The 16,332-nt window shown below is 34.6% G+C and overlaps 2 protein-coding genes across 3 annotated transcripts; both read left to right on the forward strand.

Moving 5' to 3' along the window:
• The first annotated feature begins 758 nt into the window (after positions 1–758).
• LOC102578033 (beta-galactosidase) lies at positions 759–6,468 on the forward strand. 2 transcript variants are annotated; one of them, NM_001288916.1, is given in 18 exon segments: positions 911–1,209; positions 1,315–1,410; positions 1,537–1,649; positions 1,732–1,798; positions 1,916–2,008; positions 2,132–2,275; positions 2,783–2,871; positions 3,007–3,112; positions 3,229–3,313; positions 3,422–3,540; positions 3,638–3,802; positions 4,008–4,183; positions 4,311–4,420; positions 4,511–4,620; positions 4,715–4,825; positions 5,331–5,441; positions 5,548–5,753; positions 5,835–6,468. In NM_001288916.1, coding segments are annotated over 18 exon segments (2,214 nt in total). In that variant the 5' UTR covers positions 911–1,005; the 3' UTR covers positions 5,944–6,468.
• Positions 6,469–9,579: 3,111 nt separating this feature from the next.
• LOC102626394 (beta-galactosidase-like) lies at positions 9,580–14,461 on the forward strand. The gene is made up of 18 exons (XM_052439670.1): positions 9,580–9,992; positions 10,598–10,693; positions 10,803–10,915; positions 11,032–11,098; positions 11,191–11,283; positions 11,390–11,533; positions 11,611–11,699; positions 11,832–11,937; positions 12,031–12,115; positions 12,221–12,339; positions 12,421–12,585; positions 12,687–12,865; positions 12,973–13,082; positions 13,169–13,278; positions 13,357–13,467; positions 13,545–13,655; positions 13,902–14,113; positions 14,193–14,461. Exons 1-18 carry the CDS (start codon positions 9,807–9,809, stop codon positions 14,299–14,301), a joined length of 2,205 nt encoding a protein of 734 aa, XP_052295630.1. The 5' UTR covers positions 9,580–9,806; the 3' UTR covers positions 14,302–14,461.
• Positions 14,462–16,332: the final 1,871 nt, after the last annotated feature.

The following is a 16,332-nucleotide window of genomic DNA, read 5'->3' on the forward strand; positions in this document are numbered from 1 at the left end:
AATGAGTGGGTTAGGGGAAAGCACTTTGGTTTGGAGACGTGGCATTATATGGTTGGTTATCCGGGGAAGGATTCAGGCAAAACGCTTGCAGTCAAAGTAAGTGCGTCACACAACGTACACGCTACACGAGACTGCCAAATAGCCCACGTATTTTATCTTTTTAACTAATTATTTTCTTCTTCTATTTATTGATTAATTAATTAATTAATATCATTATATACGCTCTGCTGTCTGCATGCAACATGCGAGATTGCCGATTAGTCCACTTATTAATCTTAATTAAATTTTTCTTCTTTAACAGAAAGCGAATAAAATAAACGTTTGTTATAACGTTTATATTTTTTAACTAATAATCAAAATTGCCGCCTAAAAATCATAAATAAGAAAATACGATAATATCATTAGAGAAAAATTTACTCAAAAATCAATCCGTTTCTTTCAACGGTAATTCTAAGTTTTTTTTTAAAAATATCAAATAAGTTTATTTATGAAAATCAAAATCAATTGAGTAAATATCAAATATTGCGTATTGATTACTGAAGCTGTATTTTTTTGGCTCTTATATTGAAATGAAAACTATTTTGTAAAATCAAAATGCCTTTTTTTTTTTTTCCCTGACAACAATAAACAAACCGAAAGCAAAAGCTTGAAAGATTTTTGTTAATGGGAGTAGAAGTATTAATAAGTTCCGTGTGAGAAACATAAAGAGATGTTGAAAGTTGGGTCCCACTTTCACTCTTTAAAAGCAGTTGCAGAGTTGCAGCTTCTTCCCAATCCATTAGACCAAGAAACCATAACACTCTCTTGCCAGCAACACCGCTTTTCATCTCATTCTCAAAAGAATAAAAAAAACACATTTTATAAAATAAAAATAAAGAATCTGTTTTGTTTTTGTGTTTTTTTTTTTTTTGTCTCTTATTAGTTCTTTCTGTCTGTCTTTAAAAATATCGACCCTCTACCGTTCTTTCAAGAACTGGCCTGGCCGGTTTCTGTTCAAATAAATAAATGGGGGAAAAACAAGTATTAGTAAAGTGGAAAATGTTGGGAGCCAATGTGAAAGTGTTGATGTTAGTGCTACTGTCGTTTTGCTCCTGGGAGATTTCTTTTGTTAAAGCCTCTGTTTCTTATGACCATAAAGCTGTTATTATTAATGGCCAGAAAAGGATTCTCATTTCTGGCTCCATTCATTATCCCAGAAGCACTCCCGAGGTATTATTATTATTTCCTGCCAATGTGGCTCGTGATTGTTGATTTTTATTGACTTTTTGTCAAATGGGTAGTTTTTATTTTTCATTTTTCTTCGTTTGGTTGCAGATGTGGCCTGACCTTATACAAAAGGCCAAAGATGGAGGTTTGGATGTTATTCAAACTTATGTCTTTTGGAATGGACACGAGCCTACTCAAGGAAATGTAATGATAATATATTATATATATGCATTTTCACTTTCATTTTTCAGTGCTTTTTTTTTGTGAAAAAATTTTCTGGGTTCAAAGACTTATTGGCGTTTATTTAATCTTTAAATTTTTGTGTTTCAGTATTATTTTCAGGACAGGTATGATCTTGTTCGATTCATCAAGCTGGTGCAGCAAGCAGGGCTTTATGTTCATCTCCGGATTGGCCCTTATGTTTGTGCTGAATGGAATTATGGGTAATAATTATAGTACATGAATCCTGATCATTTATTTCAAATATGCTTGCATTACAATGTTTGGGTTGTGTTTCTGCTTCAGGGGATTCCCGGTTTGGCTCAAATATGTTCCTGGTATCGAATTTAGAACTGATAATGGACCTTTCAAGGTTGAATACTTGGTCTTCATCTTTGTAGCCATTAATCCCTTAATTTAATTTCTTTTACTTGACTAATTCTCTTAATTAAATTTTACTAATCTGACTTCCAATTGACTGGCAATGAAGGCGGCTATGCACAAATTCACGGAGAAAATAGTCAGCATGATGAAGGCAGAAAAGTTATTTCAAACTCAGGGCGGCCCAATAATTCTGTCACAGGTTAGTAAAAGTTTTTCACCTTAATTATTATTCTTTAATCCTTATTTTCTTCATTCTTGGCCCATAATGAAAGAAAAGTAGCTTAGTTCAACTTTTTCTTTTTGTTTAATTCCATAATTGCAGATAGAGAATGAATTTGGACCTGTTGAATGGGACATTGGCGCTCCCGGTAAAGCTTATGCCAAATGGGCAGCTCAAATGGCTGTCGGTCTCAATACCGGTGTCCCATGGGTTATGTGCAAACAAGACGACGCTCCTGATCCAGTTGTAAGCAATTCTTTGCCATTTTTTTTTTCCTCTTTCGCTTTCCATTGTAATTTCTCAATAGCATTTTGGTATGACTTTCTTCATTGTGACCTGCCTTTCCTGGTGAGGTTTTTACTTTTTAATAGTAAGTTGTCTATCTAGTTTGCATATCTTTATCTTATATTCTTTTTGGGTGTGCTTGCTTTTTTTTTCAGTTCAATTTCATAGGGGTCCTATCACTTTCATATATTTTGTCTTTTCTTTGCTTCTCTCTGGGTTTTCAGCACGTAATAATGAAAAAATCATGAGCTTGTCTTCTTGTCATCTGATTATCATCCCTGTTACTAGAAACTTAATTCAAGAATTCAGTTGAAAATACTAACCAGATTCTTTGTGGTGATAAATAGATTCAAGGGATCTATTTAGCGGTTAATTTTGTGGGTAATTGATTGTACTGTAAATAATGCTATAGATAATTTTACATAGATTTCTTACATCTCTTTCTCTGATTAATCTTTCACCTGACAGATTAACACCTGCAATGGTTTCTACTGTGAGAAATTTGTTCCAAACCAGAATTACAAACCGAAAATGTGGACGGAAGCTTGGACTGGTTGGTAAGTCCCATAAAATTGCCTGTATACCTCAATTCTTTCTCACTTTCTTGCATATTCCATTCAAGCTTCTGTGAAGTCTACTTCCAGAATCCAGAGAGTAATTTCCTTTCTGCCCTTTGATTGTTTAACTTCCAGGTTCACCGAGTTTGGAAGTGCTGTTCCTACTAGACCGGCAGAGGACTTGGTTTTTTCAGTTGCAAGATTCATTCAGAGTGGTGGTTCATTCATCAATTATTATATGGTAAATTAATCTGCTTTCTCTTTGATAGTAAATTTGTTCAATTGATTTGTGATGAGAAATGAGTTCTATTTCATCTTTATCACCTTTCCTGATTTTCATTTTCTTTTCTGATCCAGTACCATGGTGGAACTAATTTTGGCCGGACATCTGGTGGTTTTGTTGCTACTAGCTATGACTATGATGCTCCTATAGATGAATATGGTAGGTATGCATGATTAGCATCCAGAGTTGGCTGTTCTGAAGTTGTTTACCTTTATGGCTGAATTGGGATCTTGAGTTTTAACATCTGAGTTTTTCCTCTCACACCAGGACTACTAAATGAACCAAAATGGGGACATTTAAGAGATTTACATAAAGCTATCAAATTATGTGAACCAGCTTTAGTTTCTGTAGATCCCACAGTGAAATCGCTTGGGAAAAATCAAGAGGTATTATTTTAGTGAAAGCAGAAGAAAGCAACATGTATGCACACATTTTTTAGTTGACTCTTGAAACTCAAGTATCTTATCATTTTGTTATCACCAGGCTCATGTATTCAATTCAAAATCTGGTAAGTGTGCTGCATTCCTGGCAAACTATGACACTACATTCTCCGCAAAAGTGAGTTTCGGCAATGCGCAATATGATTTGCCACCTTGGTCCATCAGTGTCCTCCCTGACTGCAAAACTGCAGTTTTCAACACTGCTAGGGTAAGGAGAAGATGCTGAACATCATGCATACAATTCCTATTTCATTGCATTTAGAAATTCAAAAATAACACACTCAGTAGTCATTCATATCTTGCTAGATATACAAGTTAAATTTTTTTACCAAAGAAAATTTAGCTTTCTATATGGATTCTCTTTGAGAAAATTTTAAAGGCTGACTAGACATTTGATTGAAAATGCTGAGCAGGTTGGTGTCCAAAGCTCTCAGAAGAAGTTCGTACCTGTCATCAATGCATTCTCTTGGCAGTCATACATTGAAGAAACTGCTTCTTCTACTGACGATAATACATTTACAAAAGATGGGTTATGGGAACAAGTATATCTTACTGCAGATGCTTCAGATTATTTGTGGTACATGACAGAGTGAGTAGTTGCTCTAATCACCTGTCCATTCCTTGATATTTTTTAATTTCCAAAAATTTGAAATTGTTGTCATAATCTAGCTGTTACTGACAGCTCTGTAACCTTTTGTGTTCTATTGCCAAATCAGTGTAAATATAGACTCCAACGAAGGATTTCTGAAGAATGGACAAGATCCCCTTCTTACCATTTGGTCAGCCGGCCATGCCCTGCAGGTTTTCATTAATGGTCAACTATCAGGTAAAAGGAGTATTATGACTGATATGATAATGTTTCTGGGTGCTAACATCGCTTGTCAACAACTTACTTTTAGTTTCTATCCCTATGCAGGAACTGTTTATGGTTCATTAGAGAACCCTAAATTGACATTCAGTAAGAATGTGAAACTGAGACCTGGTGTTAATAAGATTTCTCTTCTAAGTACTTCTGTAGGCCTTCCGGTTAGTTTTCTGACATTTGTGATCTCTCTTTTCTTTAAAAAAGGACATTGGCATTTGACATTTTACTCCCTGTTATCAATTTGATCAATTTCAGAATGTGGGCACACACTTTGAGAAATGGAATGCTGGGGTTCTTGGGCCAGTAACTTTGAAGGGTCTAAATGAGGGGACGAGAGACATATCTAAGCAAAAGTGGACTTACAAGGTTTGTTTGTCTTTAGATATTCTGAGGTAGTAACTATGCTAGACAGTAGACACCACACAGAAGCAAAATTTATGGATTTGGTAGCTTCTATGCATCTCTATTTGATGTAAATTATCATCATTTGAATACAATAAACTAGTGGCTAAGAAATTCAAAAAGACTTTTTTTTTAATGTAAACTGTCACTTCAAGTATAGGATGTGGTCAAGTAGAAATTTTGACATTATTCTGGTTGTATCTTCTTCGTGAAGATTTGGTTGAACCCGGTAAAAGTTTTTGAATGATGCTGGTGCAAAAATTTATGCTATTAAAATATTCACAAGACCTGAAAATAATCACAATAAAAAATTGTTTATTTTTATCAATAAAATAGTCAGATACTCAAGCTGTGCAGAATTGCAGATGTAACTAGAAAGTAGGCATAAAAAATTGATTACTCTTCCATGTAAGACTTTCAAAGATACTCTTCACAAGCTATTACTCATTTACGTGCTTATCCCAAGCAGATTGGTCTAAAAGGTGAGGCCTTAAGCCTTCATACTGTTAGTGGGAGTTCCTCTGTTGAATGGGCACAAGGAGCATCGTTGGCCCAAAAACAACCGATGACGTGGTACAAGGTGAGAATAATCTCAATTCTTAGTCAACACATTTTAACTATCTTTCTGGAATTGATATATGAACAGTCTATCTGTATTAACATATGTCATATTTTGTTGTCTGCAGACTACTTTCAATGTACCGCCAGGCAACGACCCATTAGCTTTAGACATGGGTGCAATGGGAAAGGGGATGGTTTGGATCAATGGTCAGAGTATTGGGCGCCACTGGCCTGGATATATAGGAAATGGTAATTGTGGTGGTTGTAATTATGCTGGAACTTACACCGAGAAGAAATGCCGAACTTACTGCGGAAAGCCCTCTCAACGATGGTGAGAACAGTGCTTCCTCTTTTTCCTTGTTATCATTTACTTGTCTATTTTGAATAATGATAATGAAGATGTTACTCTTAGGTATCACGTTCCCCGCTCATGGCTGAAGCCGAGTGGAAACCTGTTGGTTGTGTTTGAAGAATGGGGCGGTGAACCACATTGGATCTCTTTGCTCAAGAGAACAACATAAACAGCTACGACAATTATTTTCTTTTTCTTTTTCTCATTCTTCAATAATTCAAGCATACGCTTCCCTCATTTGCTAAGGTGATGATGGTTTGACTCCGACAAACGGGCAAACCAAAGTGTCCAACCATACCCATAATCTGGCCAAAGCCAAGAAGTATAGATTGTGAAGTTGTTGCAAGGATGCTCCTTGTTGTATGTACATAGTCATAGTCAAGCTATATATTTGTCAATATAGCTCTGCAAGCATACTTAAAGGTCATTCAGTCAAATAGGCAAAAGTGTTAGTTCCTCAAACATTCATGTAGGCTCGCTGGGTTTCACTCTTCATCAACTACAAGTTTATAGTGGAAATCTTTTATTTCCTTGTCATTTAAAAATAAGTGGGAAAGTAATAGATAGCAGCTTTTGAATTGCATTTAAGTTCCGAATTTGCTTTGAGTGTTGCTGCCATACGCCTCCATGTGAATGAGCTCATCTGAAGAACTTTGTATTCCCGATGCAATAAAGTGAAAACAATTGAATAGTGTGTTGACTGTGTTGTGGGCAAAAATACCCATAACCCACAGCCCAAATCAAACAAAATACCCATAACCCACAGCCCAAATCAAATTAGATGGATTGGAGTGGGATGGTTTGTGGGTTAGGCTTATGGGCAGTTACTTTATTTACCAGCTTGTCACAATGAACCCACAAACTTGTCTTTAAAAGATGATGCATATTCCGACTTTAACTGCTAAAAAGGACCCAAAAAAAAAATTAAAAAGAAAGAAAAAAAGAGTGATGTTTCATCTGAATTATTCAAAAGATAACAGTATGTAGGATTAACTAGTGTTCTGCTTCCATCAATCTTCCAATGCACTTGCTGTGATGAAGTTTCTGCTGGATTCTATACTTAAAACTGATCACTCTTGAGTTAATTATCATTTAAAATTAAAATGAAATTATTACTATCACTGTACCAACTATAAATGTTATCTAGTGTGTAAAATTCCTATGTCATAATCCCTTTCCTACTTGTGGCCCATTGATCATGGTTGGGAGAAAATTTTTTAGAGGTTGGTTTTATCACCTCAGCACGAGTATTAGGGCCACCTAGGGATGGCAAAATCCGGGTCCGGGTCCGGGTTTAGCCTTTCCGGATCCGGACCCGGATACTATTTTCTTTTCCCGGATCCGGATTTTAACCCGGATTTTTTCACCCGGGTCCGGGTCCGGGTTCAACCCGGAAAAATCCGGGTTTCCGGATTCCGGGTTTTGAACCCGGATCAATGAATCAATATTAATTTCTAAAATTCTAAAAATAAAAAATTAATACATTTCTAAACAATAACACATTTAGATTAATCAATAAAATTAATTAAAAAAATAATATTAAAATTAAATACCCGGGTCCGGGTTCCGGATGTCCGGGTTAACCTAAACCCGGACCCGGACCCGGATATATCCGGGTTATTAAAATTTATTCCGGACCCGGATTTTTTTATATTCCGGTGCGGGTTCAACCCGGCCCGGATTATCCGGGTTCGTCCGGGTCCGGGCCGGGTCCGGGCCGGGTCCGGGTTATTTTGCCATCCCTAGGGCCACCCATTAAGGCTCGTTTACTCGGCAAACCATTGCATCTTATAGTGAGACTCTAAGGTAGCGTTTACTTTTTGGATTGGATTGGATTGGGAATCCTGGGGAGTGGAAATCCTAGGATTGGGAGTGAGAGTAGGTTGTTTACTTACACTGGAATGGAAGTATGGAATGAAGATCAGAATCCAATTTATGTGTTTACTTTGTCTTGGATTAGGAGTAAATAGTTTCAAATTACAATTTTATCCTTATTTAAAGAATTATAGTTTTTAATTACAAAACTAATAAAAAATATATTTAATGAATAATATTTATTTTATTATATTTGTAAATTTATTATAATTATTAATATTCTTAATTATGAACAATAAATTATTAATTGTAATTTTAATATAAAATGAAATGTTATTTTATTTTATTATATTAAGTTTATTATTATATAAAATAATAATATAATATTATTTAGTACAAAATTAATATTTTCTTAGAATAAAGTATTTATTATTATTAATATTAAATAAATATAGTACAATTATTTTTAAAATAAATATAATAATATTGTATTTATTAATTCTCTATTAATATAATAATATTATTTTAAAATAATTTTAACTTAGAATCAATGTAAATTATTATTTAGTTAAATATAATATTATTATTTAAATAAATATAATATTATTATTCAAATAAATATAATATTATTTATTTTATTTTATTAATTATAAAACATAAAATAAAATTAAAAAAGGTAGAAATGGGAGAGGTGGGAGTGGATTTCCACTCCCACCTCCCCCAATGGGAGTCCCACTCCCACTCCCCACTCCAAAAATGGGTGGGGCCCACGGAGTGGGACTCCCAATCCCTCCTCATTTTAAGTAAGTAAACGCTGGAGTGGGAGGAATCCACATTCCTCACTCCCACTCCAACAAGTAAACACAACATAAGTGGGTCTCACGTTGGGATCCATTATAATTTAACATAATAACTAGTGGGTGGTGCCGCAGTAAGAACCCATTTACTCTATCATTTGGCAGAACCTTAGTGGCTGGTTGTAAGATAAGATTGGTCTACATAAATTCCTCTCTATGTTATGAGGACATCAAGATTGAAATCTTTAAAACTTTGAGAAATTTACGGAAATGAGCAAACTTTTTTTTTTAAAATTACACAAATAATCACACTCCCAAATTTCTTATAAAATGAGCCAATTACATGACTTTTTGCCAGCCCTCTCTTCTTTTCAACATAGGAAATTAATATTTTAAAGGGAAATTATCATTTGTATACCCTTAGTTTACTCCATTATCAAAAATACTACAACACTTTGAAGGTGTATCAATCGTCCACCCTAAGTTGACAAAATGTATCAGCTGACCACTAAACCGTTAGTTGCCGTTTAAGTATGATGACGTCATAAGGGTAATTTGGTCTTTTCATATGATACAAGTGATAATTTAAGGGTATACAAGTGATAAAAAGAGAATTTAAGGGTATACAAGTGATAATTTTCAAGGGTAAAATCGTCAATTCACTGTAACTCCGTTAACTTTCAAACGGAAACTAACGGTTTGGTGGTCGGCTGATACATTTTGTCAACTAAGGGTGGACGATTGATACACCCTCAAAGTGTTGTAGTATTTTTGATAACAGAGCAAATATAGGGTATATGAATGATAATTTCCCTATTTTAAATGGAAATCTTGATTAACGTGATTGCATAATACCAACAGAATGAACGAAATATTGATAAAGTCAACAAAGTATTATTAGTTTGATAGTTTCCATTTTAAATTTAACTTTTTTTAGTACCATAAATTAATCCTACACTCACACATTTGTAATATCTGTCTCTTGTATTTTATTCAAAAAAAAAAGAAGCAAATTTTCAGGTTTTTTTTTTTTTTAAATCTAAAACTTGTGTGCTGAAAATAGCAAAATCCTTGTTGTAGTGTTTGGTCATCAACAAAAGAAGCCAGTTAGTCTAAAAACGTCTTGAATGCTAAAAAAAAAAAAATATTACGTGAGGCTGTCAGTTTTTTGTCAGAGAAATTGATGGGGATATCTTTTATAAATGCGTAGGAATTGGAAACCCAAGAATTTGAGGGAACTAATTGCAAAAAAACTCACCATTGGCTTTACATATATATCTTCCCGCCAAACAATTTTGTCACCTGTAAAACACACAGGTGACAAAAATTGTACGTACTAATTGTTGTATCTTCGTTTGCATTTGCTCTTTTTTCATTTCTAAATCTTATCTTCAGAAAATATCATAATAGGATTAATTACATGTACAGGAAAATGTTGAGCCCAGCAGCAGCCAAGGTCTTCTCATTGCTGTTGTTGTTTATTTCCTCGTGGGAAATTTGTTCCGTCAAATCCACCGTCACATATGACAGAAAAGGTCTTATTATTAATGGCCAGAGAAGGATTCTCTTCTCTGGCTCCATTCATTATCCTAGAAGCACTCCTGAGGTATTGCCATTATTGCCATTGTCACCGTGCCTCCTCATTCTGTCCATTTAATTTCTTTGTTTGAGTTTGGGAAAATCACAGCACGTAGTTGGGTGGAATTGTCACGTAAATTTTTTCGACAATCTTTAGAGTCCGCAAGATAATTTCTAAACACAAAAGAAGATTTGTACTTTGTTTATCACAGGCAAAAAAAAAAAACAGTGGTGCACTAAGGACCACTCGGTCCAAAATTCCCAGAAGACATTTTCTTTTTAATTTGTTACATTACAAATTTACCTCCACTGGACTAATTAAAAACGTTAAATTTAACTTCAAAATGTATTAAAAAATTCAAGTTCAAAGTTTATTTTAAAAATCACAAATACATATATAATCGTAAAATTTTGAATTTATATGTTTTCTTCATTTTATGTCGGTCATAAACTTTGCTCCCCTTAGTTTGATTTTTTAGCTACCCCATTGCAAGAAAAAGTCTAGTAACTATTTCTGAAAACAAGAGATATCCGCGACCTCCATTTCGTGACCATTGCGTCAAACTAGAATGTTGATGTCTTTTTTCTTTTTGATTTTTTTTTTCATTTGCTGTGGTACATTTTTTGTTGCAGATGTGGCCTGATCTGTTAAAGAAAGCCAAAGATGGAGGTTTGGATATCGTAGACACTTATGTCTTCTGGAATGGACATGAGCCTACTCGTGGAAAGGTAATACATCCACCATTTTTATCTTCTTCTTGTTCTTTTTTAATTAAATTTATGAGTGTTTAAACTTATAATCCTTTTCAATTTTTTATTTTTTAAATTTTTTGTTCAGTTTTATTTTGAGGGCAGATATGATCTTGTTCGGTTCATCAAGCTGGCGCAACAAGCTGGTCTCTATGTTACGCTCAGGATTGGTCCCTATGCTTGTGCTGAATGGAATTTTGGGTAACAATATTGATACCAATTTATATTTATTTTTATGGGATTGCTTTGTATTTCCGTACATAAACGGTCTTCTTTTTAACATAATTATTTCCTTTTTCTGCGTTACTGCTCTTCAGTGCATTTCCTGCTTGGTTGAAATTCATTCCTGGAATGGAATTTCGAATAGACAATCAACCTTTCGAGGTTAGATAATTGGAATCCCATTATATTTTATCATCTTTTTGCTTAATCTCTTTTTCTTGCTTAACTTGATTTGCAATTGAATGGCAATGAAGCTTGAAATGCAAAAATGGGTGACAAAGATAGTCGACATGTTGAAGGCAGAAAAATTGTTTGAAACTCAGGGAGGTCCAATCATTCTGTCACAGGTGGATAATGGACTATAATTAACAATAATTTTTGGCTTATATTTTAAAAAGAAGTATCTTAGTCTTTTTTCTTTCTCTTTTTTTTTTCCATTGTGTTTAATTGCAGATAGAGAATGAGTTTGAATTGGTTGAATGGAACCTTGGAGATCGTGCTAGAGTTTACGGACAATGGGCAGCTCATATGGCTATAGGTCTCAACATTACTGTCCCATGGATTATGTGCAAACAAGCTAATGCTCCTGATCCAATTGTAAGCAAATGAGATTGTGCTATTGATATTTTAGAATGATTCTGGATATCTTTCCTGAATAAATTTTCATTTGACAGATAGACACTTGCAATGATTTCTACTGTGATTGGTTTTCTCCGAACAAGGATTATAAGCCAAAAATGTGGACAGAAAACTGGACTGCCTGGTAATCCTCAAACATAGTAAATGATGCCACTGTGTTTTTTTTTTTTTTTTCCCGAAAAAAATTTGTAAGACAAGGCTTTGCTCTTTCCTCAAGTAATCATACATTTTGCCCTTTGCTTGTTTAACTTCTAAGGGTTCAACAGTTTGGTACACCGCCTCTGTATAGACCGCACGAAGACTTGGCATATTCAGTCTTAAAGTTCATACAGACTGGTGGTTCAATGAATAATTATTACATGGTACAATCATCCCCACTTGTACTCTTTATGAGTAAATTTTATAGTTATATTGATTATCTTATCCTTATTTTTTTTTTGTCTTTTCTCATACAGTACCACGGAGGAACTAATTTTGACCGGACAAATGGTGCCTTTGTTGCTACCAGTTATGATTATGACGGTGTTATAGATGAATATGGTAAGCACACATGATTGGCTTCGCAATCTTCACTTTCAGTTCTGTAGAATGAGATTTATAGTGCTGATTAAACCATAATGATTTGGGGTTTTCATTTAATAACAGGACTACCCAGTGAACCAAAATGGGGACACTTAAGTGAATTGCATAAGGTCATCAAAACATGCGAACCGACTATACTTAATTCAGAACCCACGGTGATTCCTCTTGGGCCACATCAAGAGGTAAGGTTTTGAGCAAATCTCACACAGGATTACTGGATAGAGACAGTTTCCTCTTTGTTGAACACTAGTTATTTTCCCCAGGCTCGCGTATTCAATCCACCGACTGGGGGTTGTGTTGCATTCCTTTCGAACCATGATCCAAATCTCCCAGTAAACTTGACATTTTGGAATTTGCAATATGAATTGCCGCCTTGGTCCATCAGCGTTCTCCCTGACTGCAGAACTGCGGTTTACAACTCTGCTATAGTAAGCAGATGACACTTCACCATCTTGCAATTAGTTCTCATTTCTTTTGATAGATACATATGTGTGTGTGTGTATTGACAATGAATTTGAAATCCGGACAGGTAACTGCCAGAAAAACCGAAAAGAAGATGATTCCTTTCCAAGGTGCACTTCAGAATTGGGAATCATACAGTGAAGGAACATCCTCTTCTGATAGTAGTAAAACATTTGTGAAATATGGGCTAACAGAACATCTATTTCTCACCAGAGATACTACAGATTACTTGTGGTACACGACAGAGTGAGTAAACTTTTATATATTCATCACCACTGGCTTTTGCTTAATTTCTGAAAATTCAAAGTTCTTTCTGTGATCTCGCTTACAATGAATTTCTGTTTACTGCACAGGGTGTTCATTGATCCTAGTGAAGGATTTTTGTATAATGGACAAGATCCACTTCTCAACATAATGTCCGCGGGTCATGGCCTGAATGTCTATGTTAATGATCAACTACAAGGTGAAAGAATAGGGCTGCATGCATGTATGCGTGTGTATATTTATTCATTGGTCATGACTCACCTTTAATTTCTATCCTTCGCTCAGGACTTCACCACGGTAGTCTGGAAACTCCACAAGTAACATTCAGTAAGAAAGTGAAACTGAGAGGCGGTGTTAACAAAATTTCTTTACAAAGCGTGGCTGTTGGACTACCGGTAAGTTTCCTCACATTTCCATTGTTGTTCTATTCTTTCAACAGTGTCAATGACAAATGATTATTTGATAAATTACAGAACATCGGAACACAGTTTGAGAAATGGAATCTTGGAGTTCTTGGTCCAGTAACATTGAGTGGTCTCAATGAAGGGACGAGAGACTTGGCTAAGCAAAACTGGACTTACAAGGTTTGTTGCTTATAGAAAGTTGGCCATCGATTAACACTCTATGCATGCACTCATTTACATGCCATGATATGAGACAGATTGGTCTCGAAGGTGAAGATTTAGGTCTCCCTTTTACTGGAGGGAACTCCTCTGTTCAATGGGTACAAGGACCAACACTGGCAAAAAATTGGCCAGGGACATGGTACAAGGTAAGAATTTCTCAATCAATGCATATCCAATTTGCTCTTCTGGGATTAATGAGTGGTGCTATGCAGATGAAACAACAAGATAAAACGCTGACAAAAACAACATTAAATCAATACCAATTTATTAACTTAATTGCAAACACAACAAACGGGCACTGATTTATTGTTGTCTTTGTCAGCATTTAGTCATCTGTTTGTCTCTTTGGCATTCTCCGAGATTAATGTCAACTAATAATTTGTCCTCCACAGACTACTTTCGATGCACCAGAAGGCAACGACCCGTTAGCCTTGGATATGCGTACAATGTCAAAAGGGTTGATTTGGGTCAATGGTCACGGTGTTGGCCGCTACTGGTCTGCAAGTATAGCATATGGAAACTGTTCTCCTCATCCTTGTTATTACGGTGGATTTATGAATAATCAGAAATGTCTATCAGGCTGTGGAAAGCCCTCTCAAATATGGTATTTTTTTAATTATCAATATTTGTTGATTTGTACAGTTTGGACATTTATAATTAAGATGTTATAATTGATTTTTCAGGTATCATGTTCCAAGATCATGGTTAAAGCCAACTGGAAATCTCTTGGTTGTGTTTGAAGAATGGGGCGGCGACCCGACAGGAATTTCTTTGCTCAGAAGAACTATATAAACTGATCTGACTGCACTTGATATTCCTATCATTCTATAATTTTTTACTTCTTTATTCGTTTATTATGAGAAAAAGTTTTTGATTTAAGGATCTTACCTACCATAGGTCATACAAAAGCTTGTTCGATAATAACTTTAAAATTTAATGCAAAGAAATGATTCGTAAAGTTGCATATTTGTGTTTGTGATGATGCACAAGTTCCGACACCAGCCTATCTCCAAGATTTATTACAAAGCAATTGCCGAGCCCGAGAAGCTTATTCCCCCAGAAGTGTTGTGAAATTTCTTGTAATCTTGGCAACCGCCCACTTATTATGGTTTTATTATTTCATTTATTTTAAAAAAAATAATATTTTGGTGCAACAATTATTTTAGGTTAATAATTTATGATTAAATAATTACAAAATCCTAGATTTTTAGGCGCAATTTATGGTTTTATTATTTCATTTATTAAAAAAAAAGACAATTATCGTATGCTAATCCTTTATGATACCAATTACACCAATTATACCTTTACTTAAAAAAATGTATATATACAAAACATATTATGCAGATATTGACCTGTGAAATGCTGATAAAGTTCTTGTGAGGGAAAGATTGTTTAATCTTTAAATTAAAAAATTAATAGTAGAAAATTACAAATTATGCCCTTGTTGAAAAGAAATGCTACAGATTATAATTTTATCTTGGTTGATTATATTATCGTTTAAAAAGACTTTTAAATACGTTTTTATCTTGGCTCAATTATCGTTTGTATTTGTTTCTCCTTTATGTCTTTATGCTTCTAACGATAATTTTCCCTTCAAATTTTAATGAATTTTCAAAATTAGATTTATTTTTTAATGTGTAAAGACACTTTTGTAGCTATTAATAATATTAACCATATATAATGTTTCAATCGAAGTAGCTGAAAGGTATCATAGTTAATTAAGTTTAAAATATAGTATGCGCATGTCCATTTCAATCTAATGTCCCAAGTCAAAAATAAAAATAAAAATAAATAAATAAAATAAAAAAGGTCCACCTGTGTCAATAAATACACATCCATGAAAATAATAATGCATGATTTCTATAACATACTTAAAAGTCTTTTTAATTGATAATCTACTAAGTAACAAATTATCATGAGTTAATAGTAGGACCATGGTCCAGCTACGGTGCCCCTTAGGTACCATACCCAACTTTTTGTTCATATTCAGTTTATGGTGTGTTTGAGATTGAGGTTTGACAATTATAAATTAAAAGTTTCAGTACCAAAGTGTTTGATAAACACTAACTGCTGTAATTTAGAAGTTATGTTTATATAATTTTTCACTTGTATAATAGAAAATCTATTATATCTGTGGAATTTGTTAGTTATATTCTGTTAATATTAGTAATGCTGACGTGGTTAAGTGAGCTGGCGTATGGGTCCCTTGGTGGGTAATTCAGTCACAACAGTTCTTGGTGCTTCTGGATTTTGTATTTAAGAAGCAGAGTTGGTCAGTGCAAGTAATTACGAAGAGATTTCGATTAGAATAAAAGAGAGTTATAGAATCTTGTAAAGAAGAGATTTGTTCTCTGAAGTCTCAAGATTAGTTGTAATCGATTCCTTTAATAAAAGCTTCAAGCCCTAAGGGTGTTTTCAGCTGTGGATGTAGGTACCTTGGTACCAAACCACATTATCTTGCTGTGTTTCTATTTCTCTGTTTTCTTGGTTTTATTGGTTTATTCGTCTTTCTTGAGTTGCGAAAAGAAATCAGTTAAGGTTACCAAGATTGTTGACTGATAGAAGATTCATTAAAGGCTGCGTTTTGCACAACAAACTGGTATCGGAGCCTTGAAAGCTCTCTGGTTCTGATCTTCAGATGGCGTCAACCAGATTCGACCTAGAGAAATTTAATGGCGAGAGTGACTTCTATTTGTGGAGTCTGAAAATGAGGGCAATCCTAATTCAACAAGGGCTTGATGCTGCTCTTGAAACTGATGAGGATTCCAGAGCCAAGAAAGGGAAGGAAGAAGGGTCAGTTAGTTCTGGTGGAGACATGAAGAT

Source organism: Citrus sinensis, chromosome 1, assembly GCF_022201045.2.
Source record: "Citrus sinensis cultivar Valencia sweet orange chromosome 1, DVS_A1.0, whole genome shotgun sequence".
NCBI classification, from domain to species: domain Eukaryota; kingdom Viridiplantae; phylum Streptophyta; class Magnoliopsida; order Sapindales; family Rutaceae; genus Citrus; species Citrus sinensis.

Coding starts and splice junctions, on each gene's coding strand:
- LOC102578033 (XM_025097133.2), top strand. CDS start 1,006: ATGGGGGAAAAACAAGTATTAGTAAAGTGGAAAATGTTGGGAGCCAAT. Junction 1,650..1,731: donor TGTGCTGAATGGAATTATGG/GTAATAATTATA, acceptor TTTCTGCTTCAG/GGGATTCCCGGTTTGGCTCA. Junction 2,872..3,006: donor ACGGAAGCTTGGACTGGTTG/GTAAGTCCCATA, acceptor TTTAACTTCCAG/GTTCACCGAGTTTGGAAGTG.
- LOC102626394 (XM_052439670.1), top strand. CDS start 9,807: ATGTACAGGAAAATGTTGAGCCCAGCAGCAGCCAAGGTCTTCTCATTG. Junction 12,586..12,686: donor CGGTTTACAACTCTGCTATA/GTAAGCAGATGA, acceptor AAATCCGGACAG/GTAACTGCCAGAAAAACCGA. Junction 14,114..14,192: donor GGAAAGCCCTCTCAAATATG/GTATTTTTTTAA, acceptor TTGATTTTTCAG/GTATCATGTTCCAAGATCAT.